General features: G+C 45.5%; 1 protein-coding gene across 5 annotated transcripts; it reads left to right on the forward strand.

The window, feature by feature from the left end:
• The first annotated feature begins 601 nt into the window (after positions 1-601).
• Positions 602-23,992, forward strand: ZDHHC5 (zDHHC palmitoyltransferase 5). Of its 5 annotated transcripts, none has more exons than XM_019947873.3 (13): positions 602-864; positions 2,703-2,781; positions 3,920-5,114; positions 13,209-13,330; positions 16,883-17,040; positions 17,799-17,971; positions 18,127-18,229; positions 19,064-19,155; positions 19,576-19,708; positions 20,186-20,309; positions 20,744-20,856; positions 21,325-22,184; positions 22,617-23,992. In XM_019947873.3, the coding sequence occupies exons 3-13, from the start codon at positions 5,011-5,013 to the stop codon at positions 22,780-22,782; spliced, it is 2,148 nt and encodes a 715-aa protein (XP_019803432.1). In that variant the 5' UTR covers positions 602-864; positions 2,703-2,781; positions 3,920-5,010; the 3' UTR covers positions 22,783-23,992. The 5 variants fall into 5 exon arrangements, with proteins under 5 accessions (XP_019803432.1, XP_073665084.1, XP_019803431.1 ...); XM_073808983.1 differs by lacking the exon at positions 2,703-2,781 and adding an exon at positions 5,799-5,874; XM_019947872.3 differs by lacking the exon at positions 2,703-2,781.
• Positions 23,993-24,771: the final 779 nt, after the last annotated feature.

Below are 24,771 nucleotides of genomic sequence, written 5' to 3' on the forward strand. Positions count from 1 at the left end.
GGAACTCGTCGGAGTTCCATAAAGATGCTCCATAAAGATGGTTTTAAATAAAGTTTTCGCCATCCAAAAAGAGGGGAGGGATTGGGGGAGGGCTATTTAGTGGCCAAACCGCATTGGCCAATGCATGAAGGGGCTGAAGCAGGAAGACGCAGGGGCCAGTGGATGATTGGTTACGCCAGAAGCCTGTCTAGACTGTACCATACTTATTGGAGGGGGGGTTTGGCGAATTTGGGAGGGTAGCTGCTTGTTCTTGAGTACTTTCAGTAAACACATATAATTATTTTTTACTTCTGAGGATTTCTGCTTCAGGAGGGGTAGAAAGCAGGACAAAGGAAAAAGGAATATTCGCTCGGCCATTTCCCCAGTTCCAACTCCTGCGCAGTACGCCCACCCTCCTCTCCCGGTTGCCTGCGGAGCCTGACGGCCCTGCGCGCGCGTTCTCGTTTTCTCGCGTGGTACGGCGCTGTGCTCCTGCAGCCAATCAGGCCGCGAGGTCGCCGCGGTCGCCAGGGTGCGCGCGCACGCCCTAGAGCGGAGTTGGGGTGGGGGCTATGGGTGAATGGGAGAGTGAGCGGGGGCGGGCACGGCGGCGCGAGCCGCATGAATGAGAGAAAAGTGCCCCGCGCGAGATGTCGCGCGCACCCGGGACAGGGAGCCAATGAGAACACTGGGAGGGCTCGAGACCCGGCACTGAGGGCAACGGCCGCGCGCCGGCTCGAAGACGAGCGTCGCCGGGCCGGGAGCGCGCCGAGCGGGGCGGGCGTGGAGCGTGCGGGGGCCGCGCGCTGCCTCTCAGAGGCCGGACGGCGCTGCTGAGAGGCGGCGGCGACTACGACGGCAGCGGTAACGGGAACCGCGCCGGGGGTGAGTACTGGGGACACGGGTCCTTGCGGAACCGGAAGTGCCGGGCCAGGAAGGTGGGAGGGGAGAGTGACCTCTAGGGAAGGGGGACCAAGGAGGGGGAGGTGGCTTGAGGCCCCATTCCTCCCCCGGGCCGGGTCATCCAACTGCGGCGGGACCCTTGGGCCCCGGAAACGGACGACGCGTAGAGGCCGGGGATCCACGGCTGCCGGGGCTCAGAACGGGTTAGTGTCGGGCCGCCGGGTCCTAGCTCGGGACCCCGGTCCCTCCGCTCCCGGCGCCCAGCCGCCGCCCCTTCCGCCCCCGGCCCTGCGCCCCGAGGCTCTGTCGCCTCCCGCAGCCTGCTCCCGCAGCCCCAGTGGGCCCTGCTGCCGCGGATTCCGTCTTCTCTGTCTCGGCCAGCCCTGCCCCATACGGTGTTTCTCAGTGCCCCGGCTCCGCGCTGGGGACTGGATGCTGTTCCCTCCCTGCGTTTCACGTCCCCTCGCCCCATTCTTCTGATACTTATTTTGGCTCAAGCCTCATCCTGTTACCTGTTCTTTCGCATCCGTCCGCTTCCTCCCCTACCCCCACCAGCCGGGAGCTCCACGCTTTTAGTACTTTGTACTTTTTATAAGTGGGAACTCGAATATATTTGCCTTTTTTTTACGTATAGGAATCTGTTATGGGACAGGGCAGAAAGTGTTTTACCCACTTGGCCGCATGAAAACATTGAAATGAGAAGTAAGAAAGTGACAGCGTTATGAAAGGAGGTGTAGGATCACTTACATGTTATATTCTAGACCATTTTTCTGCCTTGCATTTTTCACTTACTGGTTAATGCCATCTCGTCTAGGTTGGCCTTATATTCTCATCTCTATCCTTTTATCCCAGTATCCCTTTGTACTATATTAAATCTCTTCAGAATATTCATTATCACTCGTTCTTTAAATGCTTACAAGATTTATATTGCCATGTACTTTGGTACCTCGGTATAAGATGATAATACCCATATTAAACTTCTGTTTGACTCTTCAGCCAGTATCTTGACATGTGGATTATTCCATGAAACGTTGATAACTGTGTTCAGATTTACTGTATTATACTATTATACCACTTTATTTCCACAAACAATACTTTTGCTCTCAGTCATGCTGCCATGTCCATTTACCCCTTTAAGGAGGTACTTGTATTAAACGTTTGTTAAAGCCTTGAAACCACATATTCTATAGTTTGTTTTGTATATACATATTACTATTACATAGATTAAGCCTGAAATGTGTCATACACATTCCTGTACACCTTTCTTACACTGGTATGGATCCAGACTGCTGGCTCTGATGAGCCACACTCACCCTGCAGTCTCATCCCTGCTACCCACAGTACATCCTTCTGCTAAGCCTTGGTGCATCTTTGTTATACCCAATACATTCTTAGGTTTTGTCTTGTCACTTCTAAAGCATATGCCCTAAACATCTAAGACACTGATATCTTTTGTTTCCCAGTATTGTACTCCCTAGATGCCGTGGCCTTTTATGTCTCTGAATTACTTTGGCAGTATTAGCCCATGTGACTTTTCTCCTGTCAGAAAATATAATCTGAAATAATATATGGTGTTTAACTGATATCCTACCCTAGATAAAATATAAGCAGTGCAATTTTCCATCTTCTCTAATCTTTGGGGTTTTGAGGGGCAAGTTTACTTTAATAGTACTGTCTGTAAAGCAAGAATTTGCTTCTCATTGTTAACAAAGTTACTTAAGCCTAAATTCAGAAAGTTCGGTTTTGATTCCTGTAGGAATCAATCTATTCTAATAATGCTGTTTGGCCCTCTAAAACTCTTTTTTTTTTTTTTTTTTGAGAGAGAGAATGAATGAATCTTGAAGGAAGGCACCTTAGCCTTTCATGCCACAGAAAAGAAAGGAAGTGCTAAGTTCCAGGGTACGTTGATATTTCACTATTCAAAACTTCTGGTATTTTAATTTCAGCCTTTGGAATTAAGGAAGCTATTACTCCTCTTAGGTGGAAAAAAACCTTAAGTAAATTTTTGGTCTGTAGATTCCAAGTTGTCATCACTGAGCAGGTAGTGTAGTGGGTGAGAAAGAGGTAAAAAGGGTTTGTGTCGGCAAAGGGGCCTGTGGACTCTTGGGTTCTGAACCTGACTGCTTAAGTCATTCAGTGGAATGGCCTCAGGCGTTCTCTAGACTTCAGTTTTACCAAGTGGGATAAGGAACTGTGTCACCAGATAATGAGTTAAATGCTTTGCAATCACTAGACGAAAAGCATCCTATAAAATCCAAAGTGCTAATGTTATTTTACTACTACCATCAACAGAAATAATTGTTATTTTTAATCATATAAGGGAAGGTGGGGCTCACTTGACTTCCTAATAGGCCAATGTAGGAACAAAAAACTGTTGAATTGGGAAGAAAAAGACCAGCCCCCCCCCCCTTGTTGACTCAGTTTCTCATAGAGGGCATCTCACCTTTCAGTGCAGGGACATTTCTCATCCAGCTCCTTTCATGAGTTATTTCAGAAGACCAGAAATTCAGCTTTTGCCTCTTCAAGTTTATAACTAAAAAGTATAGAAGGGTAAGAGTGAGAGAGACATACACAGAAAGGAAATGAGACTGTCCTAATTTCGTCCTACTTTTTTCTTTTTTCATTGTAGCAATAAATATTCTCTTTGTTCAAAGACAAGTCTCTTTTCTAGGACTGCCCTTCACTGCTGTGCCTTTGTTTGTTTTTAGATTTTGATATTCTTGGTATTTGTTACTGCCCATATGTGTCAGGTGAGATGGGCCCCATCTGTGTCAAGAGCTAGTTCTTTGATGACCTTAGGCCAGCTGAAGCCATGTTTTTCTTTTTTCAATATGAAGAGGACTTAGAAGAGTGAAGAATTCTGAACCCATTGTCCTCCCAATTCTCAGTCCTTTCCCACATACACATAGTGAAGTAGAAAATCATCTTTCTTTCAAAAGGCACTTTTTAACAGAGTAGCTTGTGGGGTTTTAGCCTTGCTGGTCTTAAGAAATGCCATGAAAAAATTTCTCTGATAAAGATATTTGTTTTTCTCCAGGTGAGGCACTGTAACACAGTTGAACTCTGCATCCAGAAAGCCCAAGATTGAAGAAGAAATATCAGAGACATTGACTAACCTGGAAACAGGGACCTCTTTGGAACTTTGCTTTCATCCACAGTAGCTTTTAAAAGTATCATCGAGTGGAACTGATTTCTTCATCTTATTTTGCTTATTGGGAAGAACATGGCTTCAGGGATTATATGTTTCCCTTTAGTTTTGCATGAACTCCGTAGGAAAAGGAGCCCTTAAAGGGTTTGGGAGTAACAAGAGACTGAAGACAGGCAAGCTTGCACCAGCTCGAGCTCTCTCTCTGTTTTCCCTCCCCCTTCAAAGAAAAGGATTTACAACTTAACCTTGTAACAGCTGCTGCCCAGCTTTAACCATCAAGAGAAAGTAAATAAAATTAAACCACCATTGCCAGACTACAGGCCCTGAAGTCAAGGTGTGGGAGTGGTGGCATTGAGAAAGCTGCCTGAAAGGGACAAAGACTGCAGTAAAAACGGCTTCTCTTTAAAGCTGGAAGGGGCGCCAGATTCCTTCTTGGATTGAAATAGAAACACCTCTTTTAGGTGCTGCTCACATCTTGTGGAAGTGTGGTAGTCGTGGAGGTTCTGTAGTATCTCCTCCAAAGAATTTTTCCTTGCTTGAAGTGTTCCGTCCTACCCTGATATCCTCCCCTTCTTTCCTTTGGAAGACTCGCCTCCCTCCATGAGCTGTTCCGTGATCTGTCTGACTGCCCATGTTCTCTACCTGCAGCCATTTTCATGTGTACAGCCTACTGTTTGTCTCCAGTTTTTAAGCTGTACAAGTTGTGTTTCTTAATCTCTCCTTCTGCCTTGTTCTGGGGAGGTGGTTATTCATCATTTGGAATCACCTTTCCCCCTCCCATGTGCTTTCCTTCATTTGAGATCTTTTGACCTTTGGTTTTATTTGGGAGGGGGAAGGGTGATAATTCTAAATTTTCTGCTTCCCTGGTTTCCTTCTGTACTCCTCTGGCCGTTGTCTCCCTCATCCCATTTTCTTGTCTGTTCTGCCGCTGTGTGGGCCTGGGCTATGCGGCAGGGCAGATCTTCCATCAGAGCTCCAACATGCCCGCGGAGTCTGGAAAGAGATTCAAACCCAGCAAGTATGTTCCAGTCTCGGCAGCCGCCATCTTCTTAGTGGGAGCTACGACCCTCTTCTTTGCCTTTACGTGAGTTTTCTCCCAGTGGTGGTATGGGCGGGGGAGCTCCATGGGAGGCGGGCGAGGGGGTATTTTTCCTCTGGAGTTCGGCTACTTACTTGCAAAGGCAAGTGACTGGGAGAGTTTGAGGTCTGATACAGGTAAATCCAGATCCCAGAGATGCGGCAAGAAGAGTAAGAACAGGCCTACCCTCTCGACCTTGTTAGGAATTTTACTCTGCTGACTCCTCTACTTTCCCCTGCCTCCCTTCCTTTGAAATCACAGATGTCTTCATATTTTCCTACCCAGTTTCATCGTTAGATGATTCCGCACTAGGAAGGAAATGGGAGGGAATCACCAGAGTCTTGAAGCAGCCTAAGCAGTCAATTCTGTGAGAGAACTGGACTAGATGAAAGGTTTTTCAAAAAGTAGTGGCTTTTCCCCAGGATATCTGAAGCTTAGATTTGAGACTGTGGGAACTGGGAGTACTAGAGAACTTCAGAGTTGATTTCGAAGGTATACCAGTAAGATGGTCTTGGCTCTTAGTGTTATCAGATGGTTTTCTCTGTATTCTTAAGAGCCAAAGCCTGGAGAAGTGAAGGCCACTGGGAAAGGGCAAGTTTTACTTAGGAAGAGAGTTCTAGAAGGCTTCCTTTATGTTAGTTCCTGCTGAAGGGAATGACAGTCATTTCTCCCATTCCCTGGTCCTATTAGGAAAAACAGTTGGTGTCGAAAGATTTCCCACTTAGGATATTCAGCCTTTGTTCGTCTGCTTGTTACTGGAGGAGCCGTGAGTGATTTACATCTTTTTCCTTTTCCCTGGTATTTCAGCTGTCGACTACCTGGCAAGCGTCTTTGCCGTTACCTGTTTATAAATTAACAAGTACCAGGCTTCTGAGCCTTAAACTGTTGAGTCATTGAGTTAGTGTTCCGGTTGTGGCTCTTGGAACAATCAGAGCATGCTAGATTTTCTGGGGAGTTCACTTTGCTGTGATTCAGGCTCAGACCTAATGGTGGGGTGCTGTTTAGAGCCAGTGTGAGGTTGCTGGCAAGAGGAAGAGAATGAATTGACGTGGTAGGGAATAAAAGCAGTTTGGAGTCATTGAAGGATGAATGAGCAGGAGTTGCTGGGGTACAGACAAATTAAATCTGAGATAGGAGGGAAGGGGCACCCGCCCCCTCCACCCAAACAGAGCTTCTGACGCCAGAAGGAATTCTAAAAACTATGGGTCGTTTGGCCAAAAGAGTAATAATGCAGAAGTAAAGTAAATACGATGTTTTCCTATTTAGTTTTTAAACAAGGAAGGAGTGAATCTCTTATCTAAGGTGTGGGCATCATCCTGCTTCCCACCTCTTCTTCTAAAGAGTAGAAGTCCTAGATTCTTTGGCCCCCAGCTCTTCAGCCTGAGCATACCTGTTGAAACCCTCAAGGATTCCACTCCTACCCATAAGGAGTGAGTCTTCAGTGTCAGACTTGTTTTGGTTTCTGCTCTTATGACCACTAAGTGGAATCAGCATTTTAACCAAGGGACATTTATATGGGATCTTAGTATCTTTGTAGTTGTTGTGGTGCTGTATCAGGAGGGATAAGTACAACACCAATTTGACACCCTTAGACCTGCTTAATTGGAGAGGGTCTGTTTTCCTTTAAGAGGCAGAGCCTTCGGGAGTTAGGAAATTTGGGGAACTGGCTAAGTGGTTTCTCTTTCAACCCATCCATTCTTGAGTTTGGACAAGCAGAAACCTTGTTCTTAATTTGCTAATCTGGAACCATTGAAGTGTTTGGCTGGTTATACCAGTTTTGCCACAAAGAGTTGTCCTGACATAGACATTTTCTCAACTGAGAGTTGAAGCTGTTTAACCTACTTCCCCGTTGCCTGATGCTAGAAGAGTAGGGGGCCCTCCTTATTCCATGGTCTCTCAGCCCTAGGACAAAGAATTTTGGAGGACAGTATTGACTCTTATTTGGAATTACTCCCTCTAACCCAAAGTTAGAAGAGCCTTAGGTCTTAGCTAGAGTTCTCCCTGGCAGTTTCCTCAGGACACGTTTCTGGGCTGTCTTTTCCTCCCTAGGCTTTCCCCTGTCCACTTTGGGGAGACATAAATACCCTGTTTATCTTACCTAGCTCTTGGTACCTCTGAAATTCTCATCTCTTCCTTGCCATCTGACCATAGCAGTTCCTCTGCAAGTCTACACCTGGGCTGAGGTGTGCCGCTGTTCTCCAGAGCTGTTCTGTCCCTTTTGATGTTCAGTTCTATGTTTAAAACCATATACCACCTAAAAAAGAATTACTGGTTTCAAATAGAGATAAGAGGAAGGCTCTTTTTGAACCAGCTCCTATTTGGGGCCTTAAACCTGTAGCTACTTTGTCATCCTCCTGTTCTCTTGTCTAGGCTACAGCTGTCTGTTCTTACATCAGTATAAACCCCAGGTGAGAATTACTTTAGGACCTATAGGACTGGAGTAGGAGGACGAGCCCTTTCAGTTGGCAGACATAATTAGTGGAGGCCTGTGGGCTTCCACTAATTAGGAACAATTTACCCTCTGAGTCTCTCTGTCAGGTAGGGGGGGCTATGAGCAGAAATTATCAGTTGGGCTTTGTCATCAAAAAAATGGTGATCCTCTTCTGCCCCAGAGAACCTCGAATAGAACAGTTGAGGTCTCCCCCTTTGCCCCCATCCCTCTCATTTATAGGGTTTGTCCAGTACTAAAACTAGGCAGGAGTTATTGGGGAACCTGTGTTAATTCTTTTCCCTTTTCACTATTTGGGAAGGAGAGTGTCTGCTAAAGTAACCCTCCTGGTCCCCATTAGGTAACAGACACTGCATTTAAGATAACGGGCCTGGACCCTCATCTGGCTTAGTCTCCTTTTGTGATTGGCAGGGGGCAGTGCCAGGTGAGAGGAATAAGCACTGTTTGGGGCAAGCTGATTTTGGTAAAGTCTGTTAACCTTTGTGGACCTCTTTCTTCTGTGTATAATGAGGAAGTTGAGCTAGAGCAGTTTATTTAAGCAATATGACCTTTTTTTTTTTCCAAATGAGATCTTTTGGGGAACCCCAGTATTTAAAATGTCAGAGTAGGGCTGCTCTGGTTCGAGTGAGGCTGGTGCATAGAGGCCCATACACTGCGTATCTCCTCTTTGCCTTCCTGGGGACCCCTGAGACCTTCTTAGGGCTCCTGGCAATACCATTTGAAAGAAATCGCAGACTTGTATCCCCTAAAGTCTCTTTGAGCTGTGAGTTAAGTCAGCTAGTTTCCCATATATCTGTTTCTAAAACTGATGAGGTGGGGACTTCCCTGGTGGTCCAGTGGTCAAGACTTTGCCTTCCAATGCAGGGGGTGCGGGTTCGATCCCTGGTTGGGGAGCTAAGATCCCACATGCCTCGTGACCAAAAAACTAAAACAGAAAACAGAAACAATATTGTAACAAATTCAGTAAAGACTTTAAAAATGGTCCACATCAAAAAAAGAATCATAAAATTGTTGGGGAGGACATGGGGGTAAAGTCTCCGCTGCAAGTGATCCTCTGTGGGAAGGCTGAGTCAGGGTTGTCCAGAAATCCGTGATGGTCTTTCCAGTGTCCCATCCATGAAAGAGCTTTCTCCATTACAGTTTCTGCTTCTATCCTCTCTCAAGCATTTCATCCACAGAGTTAGTTGGGCAACCTCAGTGACTCTCCCTTCTGGCCCTTTTTTTCCATGACTGCAGAGGTGCTAGCACCTGATTTGAGTGGGAGCAGCCTCGTGATTTAGGGCATTAATTGAGCAGTGGTTGTTCTTTTCTTCCCCACGTTGTTTTCTCAACAAGGAATAAGCGCCCAAGTCCTGTATCTTGTACTCAGCTGCTTGAAAGTCTGGTAAGACAGGACAAATCAAGTCTCTTACGAGAAATTTATCCACTAGAAGCGGAGAGATTGTTTTCCTGTGGAATCTTGAGGATCCCCAGGGGCAAGAAGTGGGATATTCATTCTAGCCTTGCCTCATCACCAAAGAACACTAGTCACAGTGTTCATACACATAGTCAAAGTATGTGCTAGGCATGGGAGGAATGCATAGACCTGTTCTTTAGGAGCAAAGTGCCTCTGTTGTTAAATGTTCTTGAATCTAGTAGTTCAGAGGAGAGGAAGTGGAGTTAGCGATGAAGGTGGAGCTGGAATGATAATTGATGATGATGGAGATAGTTAATAATGTGGTTTTTTTTGTTTCTTCTATCCCATGAATGCTCAGTATTAAACCAGCTGGTTTAAAAAGAATTCTAGGCTCATTTAAGACACTGTCTCCTTCATTCTCGTACCTGTATTAGGTAGCTGACCTAACAAGCTTGGAGACTTTCCTGTGAATTACCTAAGGCTACAATAGCAAAGCATTGATCAAGACAGGGTTAAAATCCAAAGCTTCTTGACTCCTACTTTATTTTTCTTACCAGGAACTTATCCATTTTTTATAATGGGCAGAGTTAGAGAGGGCTAGGAAACAGATTTGCAGGAGTGTGGGTATTGAAACCCACTCTCCCAATTTTATTTGGCCTTGAAAACAGGAGTGCTAAAGGGATGGGCAGAAGAGCCTGTTCTCCCTGGGATGGTGTAGGTTTGGGAGTCTCATCGGTGAGTCAGCCAGCCTTCTGGGCTACGGCCACTCCCTCTGCTTTGGAGCTCTGTGATTATCGCCATCGGCTAAGGACGAGCCCAGCAGCTCCTCAGCCCAGCCCTCCTCTCCGTCCATCAAAGGCAACAGATTCAGATGGGCCACTTGGGGTGGTCACTTAGGAATCTGGCGAAGTTCTGCAGCAATGGCAAGCCTCTCCCGGAGCCAAGCAGAATGTGGGGTACAGTGGGAGCAGGCTTTGGTCTCACAGGCCTCTCCTTGGTGGGATGTTCCCTCAGAGTGCTCAGGTTGGAAGCAATGGTCTTTGACTTGAATCTAGGAGCGGCTGTTGCCTGTGAAGTTGAGTTATTTGCATCATTTCCAGATACTGCCACTGTGAGGGTAGGCTTTATTTTGGCAACAGATATTGGAACTTGATTCTAGAATTACACACTTCAGCTGGGATGGGTTGATATCAAGAAGGTTGTAGGGGTAAAGTTCATTATCTAGGGGCAGGTCATTGGCAGGCTGTCCAAGAAATAGAGTGATTTGCTTTGTTTGGAAATGCAGAAACTGGAGGAAGAATGGGTTCAGAAAGACTGACATCTGGGCCTGCAAGGGGACTGATGTCTCATTCTCATTCACCTTAGTTTCCCTCAGAGATGGAGAATACCCTTATTTTTTCAGAAGCTCAAGAGGCCATGTAGCCAGTTCTAGGAATGAGACATTTAAATCACGGACACCTCAGTGTTCTAAGGATTTCATTTCTTTTTCCCTTCTAATTATCTTCCCAGGCTGTAGGAGTCAAGTGAGTCACCCTTTCTCCTCTTCCCTGGGTGGAAATTGAAGTGACAGCTAAGTACTAGGGAGGTGCTCTGACCTGGACGACTGGTTTTCAGTTTCTCTCCCTCCCTCTTTAAGATCCTAGGAGGTCAGGCTTTGGGTGGGGCTGTGTAAAGACTCTTGCCTTCTTGCTTGTATTCCACCCCAAATCCTGCCAAGGTATGGGGACATCTTTTTTGAATGAAAGAACCCCCAGAGGAAGAGGCTTCCATAGGAGACTTTGGTAGAATAAAACTAGAGCTGTGACTGAAGGTCGAAAGTTTTTTCCTTGAAATCACTGCCTGCGCTCTAGCTTCATTATTTTGTCTCCCAATTATGTACTGACCCATAAAGAGAAGCAGAGTTAATTGATAATTACTATCTAAAAAGCCTGGCACATCATAAATATTTACTTAAAATTTTTTTTTTAATGAATGGCTAAATGGAATTTGAATAAATAGATGGTGCTGGTAAAGACTTGTGAGATGCTTTGTGACAATCAGTTTTACTTCTTATCATTAGTTTATTTTTCATTGAGGAGCTCAGTTCTTTTGAATTGTCCTGAATCACTATTCAGGGGTGTGCTTTTTATTTTTTAAAATTTATTTATTTCTGGCTGCACTGTGTCTTCGTGGCTGCGTGTGGGCTTTTTCTAGTTGCGGCGAGCAGGGGCTGCTCTTCGCTGCAGTGCGCGGGCTTCTCATTGTGGTGGCCACTCCCGCTGCGGAACCTGGGCTGTAGGCGCGCGGGCTCTAGAGCACAGGCTCAGTAGTTGTGGCGCACGGGCTTAGTTGCTCCACGGCATGTGGGATCTTCCCGGACCAGGGCTCAAACCCGTGTCTCCTGAATTGGCAGGTGGATTCTTAACCACTGTGCCACCAGGGAAGCCCTGTTCTTTTTATTTTAATGGAGACAGATAACCTCTCAACAGAATCCAGGACTGCTGTGGATTAATTCTCCGGAGTCAGTTGCTGTCTTGTTCTCTTGGTCCCTTCTTCCTTTCCTTCACTGAACTCTTCCTTTCCTTCCGCTGGTCTAGATAAAGGGAACAAGGACAGATGCTGGCCTAATTCTGGAGATTAAGTTCTCAGCCACAAAGCAGATTAGGGTGTTTAGCCACTGTCTTGTTATGGGAAGTTCTTCCTGAGCTGAGACAGGAGAGAGGGTGTTTGATACCACTGACCAAGCAAGCAGCACATCACATGTTCTTTTGACACTTCCAGCTCCCAGGAACCATCTTCAGAGAAAGGGAGAGCTCTTGCAGCATTCCTGAGACATATATCCTGACAGAAACTGAGCTTAATCCTGGACTAGGTCACTATTTTGTCAAGGAAAAGTTACCTAAAGCATATCTCTTGATTTGAACCCTGTGGAATATTGGATATGTGTGGCCAGTTTCTTTTTCCTGCAGGATTTGGGGCTGCTTTGGTCTGATATCTTCCCTTTTTTTTCTCCTCCACTCTTCTGCTTCATTTATTCATCTCGGGGTCTAGTCCTGTGTCTTGGTATCCTTCCTTACCTGTGACTGGTTTCCTTTTCTTTACCTTGAGAACTAGCCTCTAGTTGAATAAAATTCTGAGGAATATCTGATGTATAATGTGTCTGGAGAGACTTTAGGCAGTTGAGAGTAGTTCAGAGCCAGCCGGGAGGAGGGAAGAGAAGCCAGAGAGGCAGGTGGTGTCCCATGCTTTGGGTGAATGTGCAGGTCAGTGGGGCATGGCTGGGGTCCAGAAGCCTCAGGCTGTTCCAGAGAAGGGAATGCAGCTGGTGTCAGTTACATACTTAGTCCCTAGCTCTTGTGCCTGGTTAAAAGGAGGTAAGGACAGAGTCCAAAACATGTGCAAAGATCCACGAGGTAAGAACACAGACTTTAGTGCAAAGGGTTATGAGTCTTGTACCTTGATCAAAAATGAGTATTTACTTATTTATTTTGGGCTGCGCTGGGTCTTTGTAGCTGCGCGCAGGCTTCCTCTAGTTGCAGTGAGTGGGGTCTACTTTTCATTGCAGTGCATGGGCTTCTCATTGCGGTGGCTTCTCTAGTTGCGGAGCACAGGCTCTAGGCACGCGGGCTTCAGTAGTTGTGGTGCGTGGGCTCAGTAGTTGCAGCTTGCGGGCCCCAGAGCGCATGGGCTTCAGTAGTTGCGGTGCGTGGGCTCTAGAGCGGGCGGGCTTCAGTAGTTGTGGTGCGTGGGCTCTGGAGCGCAGGCTCAGTAGTTGTGGTGCACGGGCTTAGTTGCTCCACGGCATGTGGGATCTTCCCAGACCAGGGATCGAACCCGGGTGTCCCCTGCATTGGCAGGCGGATTTTTAACCACCGGACCACAACGGAAGTCCTAAAATGAGTATTTCTGTGGGAAACTAGACCCACTTGTTGGGAAGGATAAAGATAATTTGAGACTTCAAAGGTGAACCACACAAGATTTATATATAGGTATGGGGACTGAATCTTTTTTTTTTTAATATTTATTTGTTTGGTTGCACTGGGCCTTTAGTTGCAGCTTGCCGGCTCCTTAGTTGTGGCATGTGAACTCTCAGTTGCGGCATGCATGTGGGATCTAGTTCCCTGACCAGGGATTGAACTCGGGCCCCCTGCATTGGGAGTGTTGAGTCTTAACTACTGCGCCACCAGGGAAGTCCCTGAATCTTTATAGATTTTTTTATGTGGTTGGTGTCCAAAGTGTTAGAGACAGCCCCTCACTTTCTTTATTATCTGTGCAGCTGTCCAGGACTAAGCCTCTACGTGTCACCTGCAGTGCCCATCTACAATGCGATTGTTTTTCTCTTTGTGCTGGCCAACTTCAGCATGGCCACCTTCATGGACCCAGGGATTTTCCCTCGAGGTAAGATCTCCCTCCTCTCTCTTGGAAGTATCTTACTGCCTTTGAAAAAGAATGATTTTTGGACATTTATACATTTGGTCTGGGGCCTTAGGAGTCTTGGGTTTTGGGATACTTTTATAGTCTAATGATGAAAAGCAAGTCAGGATCTTAGGAATATATGTCATAACTTCTAGGCATCTGATCCACTTTGGGTCAACTCTTTGATTTTCAGTTACTCATTCAGCAGAAATTTATTTCGAGCACATGGGTTGGGCATTGTTGCTAGTTTTGATACTATCTAAGATGAATTAGAGAGTGACAGTGTGATAACAAACTGTAACGGAAGCATGAGAAAGGTTCTCTGAGACCTTAGAAAAGGGCACTTATATCTGCCCAGATAAATTGGGGAAATGCTGCTGAAGGTAGGTAGGAAGGACTTTACCGAGTAGAGGATGGAAGGGAAAGGCATTCAAGGAAGAGGAAGCGGCATATACAGAATTGTAGCTGTGAAATGCAGAATTCAGTGGGTGGAAGTTAGAATGCATGGTGGGGCCAGAAGGGGCAAGAGATAAACCAGAGCCAAGTGTAAAAGACTTTATGTGCTAAATTAAATAGATTATAATTCTTCCTTTGGACAGCAAGACGTCTTTAATTGGGGGAATCACAGGATCACATTTCCTTTTACAATAATAATTCTTATAAGAATGTACAGATACCTTTTGGGAGGCTATTGCAATAATGCAGACCAGATGAGAACTTGAATTCAAAGCTGGATTTACAGATTTTTCATTAGTAGACCCAGCAGAATTTTTCATTACTAATTGCTTACTAGGGGAGAGCGAGAGGGTGAAGGAATTGTCTAGGGTAGTTCCAAGGTTCCTAACCTGAAAAATAGGTTGTATGCTGGTTCTTTATAAACCAAGACCCAAGTTATAGACTGTTGAGTGGGTTTGGAGGGAAGACAGAGCATCTTAGACATGTTGAATTTGAGATACTTAATGGATCATTCAGGTAGTTACCCAATGGGCAGTTGAGTGGTCAGACTCATGGCAGAGTCCTCAGCCACGTAGTATTTGAAGCAACAGGAGTAAGATCGCCTAGAGAAAGTAGAATGAGATTAGGAAGGAACGAAAGTCAGCCTGACCAGCACTAACACTGTAATAATGAGGAGAAGGAGGAGCCGCTGAAGAGCCACTGAAGAGGGACTGAGCAAGGAAAGTTAGGAGGAGGACAAACCGGACACAGTGGGAACTGAGGAAAGTTCATGAAGTAGCTGATGGTTGGCAGTATCAGAAATTAGGTCCAGTAGTGTGGTAACTCAAAGTTGCCCATTGTTTTAGTGTCTAAGAAATTAGTGATCTTAACAAGAATAGTTTGAGACATCCCTGGTGTTCCAGTGGTTAAGAGTCTGTGCTTCCACTGCAGGGGGCATGGGTTCGTCCCCGGTTGGAGAACTAATAAGATCCCGCGTGCTGCGTAGTGTGGCCAAAAAAACAAAACCAAAACAAAACAAAAAACCACACACACACAAGACTAGTTGTTTTTTGTTTTTGTTTTCATTGTTGTTTTTTTTGGCCACATGGCTTGCAGGATCTTAGTCCCCGACCAGGGATTGAACCCAGGCCCCAGCAGTGAAAGCACTGAGTCCTAACCAGTGGACTGCCAGGGAATTCCCAACAAGAATAGTTAATAGTGTGTTTATGTATGTATGCGGGAGAGAGACAGTTAAATTACCAAAACTATAATGGTTTGGAAGGCAGTGAATAGGAAATGAGGAAGCAGAGTCAATGAGTATTAAGATTATTCTTTCAGGAAGTTAAGCAGAGAAGGCAGAAGATGGACTATCTTAGGGCAGAGGGAGGAGTTTTGTTTGTTTAATGATACAGAAGACTTTAGCATGTTGATAGCATGAGGAGGTGGAAGCAGAAAAGAGGGAAGCAGGAGGTGATGAAAGAGGGTAATTGAAGAGTGGCCATCTGGAAGGAGATGCTTTCCTCTGCGTGTTGGAAGTGTTATGCTTACAGAAGTAGGCTGTTTCTGGAATAGGAGGTGAGAGTGAGGACCAACCAGCATTAGTGGAATAAGAGATAGAAAGAGAACTGATGATGGTTGTTACTGATGACATCTCATTTTTCTCTCAAATGTGAAGTTACCTTGTAAGAGTGAGGCAGGTGGGATTGGGATAGCAACTTCAGTGAGATGAGGTTTTTCTGAAATTCATTGTGCTCACAAAGCCTGTGTCACTGTGCATGGTGACTTTTGTTTCAAAGCGTAGATTAACAAAAGGTGCTTTGAGTCCCTAAAGCCAAGGAAGGCTATTTTAATGAGTGTTTAATGCTCATTTATCAAATATTTATTGATTATTATGATAATGGTCATTTGGAATGATTATTATGATGGTCAAATAGCTCGGTCTTGAAGGGAAGATAGAGAAGACATTTACATAAATACACTGTGGTAACTTTAAAGAGTAATCAAAGAACTGTAGTACTTGAAGAAGAGAAAGCTCACTTCTGATACATGATAGTGTGGAAGAATCAGATATTCAATATAAGTAGCATTTGAATTTTTTTCCTTTAAAAAACTTTTTTTAAAAACGATTTTAATAAGTAGTGAATATTCATTATATAGAAAGTATAAAAAAGATAAATATATTTCCCAGCCCAGAGATAACTACTGTTACATTGTGGTATATTTCCTTCCAATCAATATTGTGAAGATTTATACATACAATATTTATTTATATATACCGTAAATCTGTAGCATATATATGTGTGTTTTTATTTGTTTTCAAAATGGGATCTTTTTGTTTGTACAGTTCTTTACCTTGTACTTTTTCACTTAGTTACATTGTTAGCATTTCCCTAAGTCAGTACATTTGAAAACTTCTAATTCCTATACCATCACTTACTTAATTTTTCCTCCTCACGGGTATTTTTTTTTTAGATTAATAATAAAAAATGAAAATTGCACACTATAGATGAGAAGGCAAATGATGTCCTTTAAGTTTTGAAGTGGGGTGGTGAGTTTCGGACAGCTGAAAATTGAAAGGGCATTCAGGTAAAGAGAATGTCTGCAACCAAGAAACAGTCCTGAAATGTATATAGGGAACTAGGGGAAGATCTTTTGGGCAAGGGTGTCTGTGTGTGGAAAAAAGGTTGATGTTAGTTCGTTACTTCCTCTTTCGGATTGTTGTAGTTCAGTCGTGTACTTGTAGACACTGAACTGTTACGCAAACTCATTATAGATGTACTTTGATATATAAAGTGTCTCTTTCTTTTGAAATATAATATGTAAACCAAGAATAGCAGCATATCCATATCAGAGCCACCTCTGAGTCATATTCTTAAACCTCGTTTCCCAGTGTAGAATAAATTGCTTCCTCATCTGCGTTTCCATAGTGTTGTATATAGAGCTGATCTCACCGTATTAGAGTTACTAGTTCCTAGTCTCTCTCACCATTAGACTGAATTCCTCGAAGGCAGAGGCCATATTTTAAATATCACTGCATCCCTAGTGCCTAGTACACAGTTCTAGCATAGTCATTTTTTCATTAACTTTTACTCTCTACAGCTGAAGAGGATGAAGACAAGGAAGATGACTTCAGAGCTCCCCTTTACAAAACAGTGGAGATCAAGGGCATCCAGGTGCGCATGAAATGGTGTGCCACCTGCCGCTTCTACCGTCCTCCTCGATGTTCCCACTGCAGCGTCTGTGACAACTGTGTGGAGGTAAGAACTCTGGGTGGGGTTAGCTGAACCTAAGTTATCTTCTTCCTACCCACAGAATAAGAATTGAATCCAGTGGATTCTTGGCCATGGACGAAAATGTAGCCCTGTCTGACTGCCTGGGCTGTGTTCTAGCTCTGGCAGAAAGTGTTAGCAACGATGTACACACGAGAGGTAGAGCATAAATATTCTGTTACAGGAGGAGCCCAAGTGGGTAGGCATAGGCTTTCCCAGCACCATTAGTCAGAGCTCCAGCCTTCCATCCCTGGGCTCATCTTTTCAGTTATTTGACCTGCTTAGTGTTCTCCATTCCTTCCACTTCATCATGCTGCTGCATTCAACCTTTCCAATTATATTTCTTTCTTCTGCGTTCCTTGTCTTTTATTTTTAACCCTTTTTTCAGGCGTTGTTACTTAGCTGTAAGCAGTTGCCTGCCAGATTTTTCTTCTAAGCCTCTTTTTTCATGAATCTTAATGTTTCTGTAAAGCCTCTGACATTTGTACCTCTCAGAGTTCCTTGGTCACATAGGATAAACTGAGAGGTGGCCTTGGCCTTTGATCAACCTCTGGAACGTCTTCCTTATAGATTGATAGAGCAAGATAAACTGCATGAACTGTTTTTAAATTTTGTAACTAAATGGTGAACATGATGACAGATTATTAAAAGAAACACTTTAAGTTCTGCTGTTTGTTCTGCTTGACAGAAATGATCTAGTGCCGTGGTCCAAGGATGCCGCTCAGTCTGTCTCATTTTGCTCCTAGGAATTTGATCATCACTGCCCCTGGGTGAACAACTGTATTGGTCGCCGGAACTACCGTTATTTCTTCCTCTTCCTCCTTTCCCTGACAGCCCACATTATGGGTGTGTTTGGCTTTGGCCTCCTTTATGTCCTCTACCACATGGAGGAACTCTCAGGGGTCCGCACGGCTGTCACGTATCCTTCAAGGCCTGTGGGTTGCAGGAGTGGGAGGGGGAAGAATGTAGAAAGTTGAGTCCTGTAGCAGTGAGGGTCAAAGGGAAGATGGCTACAGCACGGGCTGGGGAAGGCGAGATCACGTTGCTCTGCTCTCCTTGATTGTCTGGCTTCAGAATGGCAGTGATGTGTGTGGCTGGCTTATTCTTCATCCCAGTAGCTGGCCTCACGGGATTTCACGTGGTGCTGGTGGCTAGGGGACGCACAACCAATGAACAGGTATGGGGAGAAGTGATGGGAGATCCCTGAAGAGCAGGGCATGTGTCTCTTGGCCCTCTCGTTAGTGTATACTTTTTATGATGAGGTGTCCAGGTTCCTCATGTAAGCATGAGTATGGGCCATTTCTTAGTTAACAGACATTTATAGAATGTCTGCTGTATACTGGTCGATTTAGGCTCTGAGGTAATAGAAACAGTAAAAGACCTGGGCCAGCCCTCAAGAAGCTTATAGTCCTGCTTAAAGGAAAACAATTATTTTTGTGCCCATAACAATAGCTAACCTTACTTGCTTTTTCTTTTTTTTTTTTTTTTTTTTTTTTTTTTTTTTTTGCGGTACGCGGGCCTCTCACCATTGTGGCCTCTCCCATTGCGGAGCACAGGCTCCGGACGCGCAGGCTCAGCGGCCATGGCTCACGGGCCCAGCCGCTCCGCGGCATGTGGGATCTTCCCGGACCGGGGCACGAACCCGCGTCCTCTGCATCGGCAGGCGGACTCTCAACACACTGCGCCACCGGGGAAGCCCTACTTGCTTATTCTTACGTTATGTTATCTTAGTTTTCAATATTTAGAGAGCTATTTATCCCCATTTTACATAAGAAAACTGATGATTAGGGTCAGATAGCTACCATGAAGTGGACCCAGAATTTGAACTGATGACCCTGACTTTGGAGTTCCCATTCTTAGCTTATGCTTCTTTATGGTAGGACTGTATTTTACTCATTTTTATATCTCCCCGATAGTGGGTGCACAATAATTTGTCATTGATTTGTGTTTTGGCTTTTGGAGGTCAAGGTCCCATTTTTTGACTGATCTGGTCCTTTTTCCCTCCCTCTAGGTTACGGGTAAATTCCGGGGAGGTGTGAACCCCTTCACTAATGGCTGCTGTAACAATGTCAGCCGTGTACTCTGCAGTTCCCCAGCACCCAGGTACACCTACCCCTTTGCTCTAGTGTTCACCCTTGGTCAACACTTTTGTCTTCTTTGGGTTTGTTCTGGCTGCCTTTTAGGGAGGGTTCTCTTAGAATGAGAAGTGCCTACAAGGGAGAGGCACACCATCCTTTAATGGACCCTGTGAGTTCAGTTGTATTCTTTAGATGTTACTCTCTTTGGAGAACTGAGGATGAGATTTACTCGAGTGCCTTGAGCTAGGTGTATCTGCCCATAGGCCTGGTCTTGCTGTTGTTCTTGTTCTTCATAGAATCAAAGAAATCAGTTCAATGCTGATCTTTTCCCTGGCCTGGTAGGACTGTTTCTTGTATTTGTAAAACTGCTCTACACAAGGTAGGCAACCATTAGATATTTTGGAATGAATGAGTGAATGAAAGCCCTCTCACTCTTGACACTCAGGTATTTGGGGAGACCAAAGAAAGAGAAGACAATTGTAATCAGACCACCCTTCCTTCGGCCAGAAGTGTCAGATGGGCAGATAACTGTGAAGATCATGGACAATGGCATCCAGGGAGAGCTGAGGAGAACTAAGGTGAGGAGAATTTAGGGAAGTAAAGCTAGGTAATTTGGGGGGGGGGGGTCTCACCCATGGCAAAGAGATGGAAACTTGCTTTGTTTACATCTCTCTTATAGTATCTATCACTTTCTGATTTGTGTTAAAGTTACTTAAACACATATCTTCTTTTTCCCATTAGATTGTAGGTTCATTGACAGTAGAAATTTAGTCCATTCATTTGCATGTCTTCATAGGACTTAACATAGCAGTTTATAGATGGTAGGAGCTCAACAAGTAGATGTTGGTGAAAATAAACAAATAAGTGACAGAATGAAACCCTTGTTGAAAGCTTTTCTTTCTCCAAAACCGTCCCCAAACTGATCTTGTGTCCTGTCTTCCAATTCCAGTTCAGAAGTATGTGATGACTCCCCAGTGCCCCTCTTACACCAGTTTCATACTTTGAGTTGCCCTAACGCTCAGTTCTCCAAATCTGATTTTCCCTCATTTATCCAGTCTAAAGGAAGCTTGGAGATAACAGAAAGCCAGTCTGCAGATGCTGAACCTCCACCCCCTCCTAAGCCGGACCTGAGCCGTTACACGGGGCTGCGGACACACCTCAGCCTGGCTACTAATGAGGGTAAGGGCAGAAGCAGGAGTGAGAATGTTATTTGTTAGCTGTGGAGATGACACAGGCAAGGGCTGGGAGATAATGCTTGTGTTGTGACTGAGAAAACCCAGCAAGTGGTACTTGAACCACTTCTTTGGACAGCCGGGAGAAAGGGGATGACATAACAGTTAGCTATTGGCAGTGAGTTGGACATCTCTGTGTGTCTGTGTGTACTCTCAGCATCCGGACAGACCAGAGAACATTCTGGGATCTGTTTGGTACATTCACTCACTCTGTGTTCTGGGCTGGTATGAGTCTGTAGTCTTGGTTTCAGCAAAATCATTATGCTCCTTTGCTTGGTATATCTTTTCCTACCTTGTCCTCCCCCGGTACTTTAAGGAACTCTAGCCAGGTCAAAAGAACAGCTTGTAAAGTGGTGCCCCCTGGGCCTTTTCTTCCTGCAGAGAGCAGCCTCTTGGGCAAGGACAGCCCCCCCACCCCTACCATGTACAAGTACCGGCCGGGCTACAGTAGCAGCAGTGCATCAGCCGCCATGCCTCACTCTTCCAGCGCCAAGGTACTGAGTACTCTCTAAGGAGTAGGGTTGTCATGTATGCCAGCTGTTCTGGGAGAAGGGGAGGAAGAAGCAGAGGGAAGAGAAGAAAACCAAAGGCATTTTGCTAATTGTTGGCTTAGTAACAGCGTTGACAGTTTGTCCTTCATCCAAGAGAGGTCACGGTAGCATGATAGATAAAAGCATTGATTACAGCATCAGATCTGAGTTCAAAACCCAGTTGTGCCATCACAGAGAAGTTCCTTAAACTCTCTAAGCCCCATTTCCTGCATCTTAAAATGAGATATTATTTGTTCCTACTTACAGATTTACTTCAGGGGTTAAACAGGATAATGCCTGTGAAAATTCTAAGCATATTGCTGGCACGTAGCAAATACTGTTTTTGACTGCCTCCTTGGGCTCTGGGGCCTACTGTCCCAAGAGGGGACAAGAGGGGGAGCACTAAGAACCTGCTTTGCTTTTCTCCCTCAGTTGAGTCGTGGGGACAGCTTGAAGGAGCCAACCTCAATTGCGGAGAGCAGCCGTCATCCCAGCTACCGTTCAGAGCCGAGCTTGGAGCCAGAGAGCTTCCGTTCTCCCACCTTTGGCAAAAGTTTTCACTTTGATCCACTGTCCAGTGGCTCACGCTCCTCCAGCCTCAAGTCAGCCCAGGGCACAGGCTTTGAGCTGGGCCAGTTGCAGTCCATTCGTTCAGAGGGCACAACCTCCACCTCCTATAAGAGCCTGGCCAACCAGACACGTAATGGAAGCCTATCTTACGACAGTCTGCTCACTCCTTCAGACAGCCCTGATTTTGAGTCCGTGCAGGCAGGGCCTGAGCCAGACCCACCTTTAGGCTACACCTCTCCCTTCCTGTCAGCCCGACTGGCCCAGCAGCGGGAAGCCGAGAGGCACCCACGTTTGGTGCCAACCGGCCCAACGCACCGAGAGCCCTCACCAGTTCGGTACGACAATCTGTCGCGCCATATCGTGGCCTCCCTCCAGGAACGAGAGAAGCTGCTACGCCAGTCACCCCCACTCCCAGGCCGTGAGGAAGAACCAGGCTTGGGGGACTCAGGCATCCAGTCAACACCAGGCTCAGGCCACGCCCCTCGTACTAGTTCCTCCTCAGATGATTCGAAGAGATCACCCTTGGGCAAGACTCCACTGGGACGCCCAGCTGTCCCCCGTTTTGGCAAGCCAGATGGGCTAAGGGGCCGGGGACTAGGGTCCCCTGAACCAGGCCCAACTGCCCCCTACGTGGGCCGATCTATGTCTTACAGCAGCCAAAAAGCCCCATCTGGTGTCTCTGAGACAGAGGAAGTGGCCTTGCAGCCATTACTGACACCCAAGTAAGTATTAGTCCATCCTGGCCCCCAATGGACTTAAAAGTAGCGTAGTGCCCTGCAGAAGGTATCAGGGCTTCACCTGTACATTTTAGTGCAAGTGGACCCAGGGTTATCCTGCTTGTAAGATAGCCCTTCATTTTCACTCTTAACTCCAGCTGCCTTCACGGGCTATTCCTGTTAAGAGACTGAGGATTAATACTTTTTTCTTATTTCTGTCTTCCTAAAAAGTAATTTATTTGCCTGAGAGTGAAAGGAATAAGTAGAGGAGAGAGGATATCAGGCTGCTTGTAAGCAGGGCGGTAAAATAAAAGGGAATCTTTGTGTAAGAAAGTATATATGTAGAAAGCACATTTTTTTCTCTTAACTTTTTAAACTACCTCCCTTTTCGGTGCTGTGTGTCCCATTTCTGACACCTCTCTCTTCTTTTCTTCCCAGAGATGAAGTACAGCTCAAGACCGCCTACAGCAAAACCAACGGGCAGCCCAAGAATATAGGCTCAGCCTCCCCTGGCCCAGGCCAGCCACCTCTCAGTAGCCCTACAAGGGGAGGAGTCAAGAAGGTGTCAGGGGTGGGTGGCACCACCTATGAGATTTCGGTGTGAGCTTTGGGCAGCTCCCCTCCCCCACACCTCTGCGCCTACACCAAAGGGCCCCAGGTGGCCACCTTCCTTTCCTCAAGGGGCTCCCCTCCCCTGCATGGACATTTTTTAAACAACCGATTCCAAGAGGATGAGGACATTTTATAAAATGCAGTGGGGTTGGGGAGTTGGAGAGTTGGGGCCCTGAGACTGGGGTAGCAACCCCCTTCACCTTTTAAGACCTTCCCCTTCCTTAACCCCTGGACCAGACTCAGTGGACATTTGTGCAATTGCTCGCCTGGAGGGAACCAGATCATTTTTAAACCAGAAATAATTTTTTTTATTATTGTTACGGATTCTATTTTTTTCCTCTTCTGCGTTACCAGGTGTGTGTGTACATTATATATATATATATATATATACATATAAATATATATATATATATATATAAAATAAATATCAAAGAAATTATATATCTATCCTGGGATGGGAAAATGAGGGAGGGATATGTATAAGGAGGGGGATTTTACTCTTCTTATTCCTCAGACCAGCAGGAAAAGAGGGGAGACATCGATTGAAGTCTTCCTTTCCCCCGTGGTTCCCTCTCTTTGTCCCAGTTACCATCTAAGGAAATAGCACCCCCTGTTGTTGGTGCTAAGTGACCAGGAAAGAAACCCAGGGAGAGGCGCGTCTGGGTGGGGTTCTGGTCAGAGGAGGGAAGGACCTGGAGAGGAGAGTTTGTTTTCTAGGCTCACTGGCACTTAGTTTCCCCCAGGGAAGGGGTCGCAGCCCCATGACTTTGGTGGTGGTGGTGGGGAGATCAGGACAAGAGCTTGGCTGAGCTCCAGAAACAATACTGGATAATCCCCCCTTCTTGGGGGAGAGGAATTGTGGTGGGCTTCTTCAACTGGCCCCTCAAAGCCTTCCCCCAACTCACACGGTTGACATTATTTTTAAATTCAAGGCCGGGAGAGAAGAATCCAAAAAGCAATATTTCTCATCACATGCCAAAAACGGGATAGAGAGAAGGAGTGGCAGGCCTAGGCCCCTCCAGTTGTCCCTTGGGGGGTTACCCCTCAGCCCACCTCAGTATGGTGCTGGGTAGAGGGGATACCTGGGTTCTAACCTTTAAGTAGGGGAGACCCCAGCCTCTAAACAGAAGCCCTTTTATTTTTTATTCTGATTAGCCATTTTAAACCAACAAGGAATAAAAAGAAATCCTGATCTAACCAGCTCCCCCTGACTTGTGTTATTTTGTGTGGTTAAGGCAGGGTGAATGATCTCTGATGGGAAGTTAGTTACATGGAAAACCGCATAAGCGTCTCTGGTCCTGGTCCAACTTTAAGCAGGACTGTAGTGAAAATAACCACTTTAAACAAGAGGTCCTGTTTTTATTTCAGTGATTTAGATGTTTCAGAAAAAGGTCTTTTGGAACCACCAAAACTTGTCATTTCAAAGCTTAGAGAGCTCTTGACTTTTGCCACAGTTGTTCCTTAATACAGAATTTTGTCTCTGGAAAATAAAGCTCATTTTGGATGTAGTCAGAGGTGAGCCAGTGGATGATCACAGTATGAAAGCCTGTTAAAGGCAGATAGATAGGCTAGAGGGATATATGGGTGGCAGTCTGACATCTCATATTGTCTCTTCCGTTGGTCGAAAGCAAAAGGCTGTGCCCTCACTTTAAAAAGGCACCATCAGATACTAAATCTCAGAAAACTGGCCAGAACCCTTTATTTTCACTGTCCATAACTTAAGTATTTAAACTCTTGCTCTGAAATCCTAGTTAAAACGAGCTGAATGAGTGGTTTTCCACCTGCTGATCTAGGTGAACAGTCTTGGCTCACTGCAGCAGATTTTAACTGTTCTGTGTCAAACTGAGCTTAAAGTCAGATTGCATTAGCTTGTTTTCTCATGGATGTTTCTGGTTATCTGGCCTGCTGCAAAGACTGAAGGGATTTATTTTACATTTTGCTAGTTTAGGCTACCTTTTTTTTTTTTTTCCTGTCTTAGACA

This window comes from Tursiops truncatus, chromosome 8 (assembly GCF_011762595.2).
Source record: "Tursiops truncatus isolate mTurTru1 chromosome 8, mTurTru1.mat.Y, whole genome shotgun sequence".
Taxonomy (NCBI): domain Eukaryota; kingdom Metazoa; phylum Chordata; class Mammalia; order Artiodactyla; family Delphinidae; genus Tursiops; species Tursiops truncatus.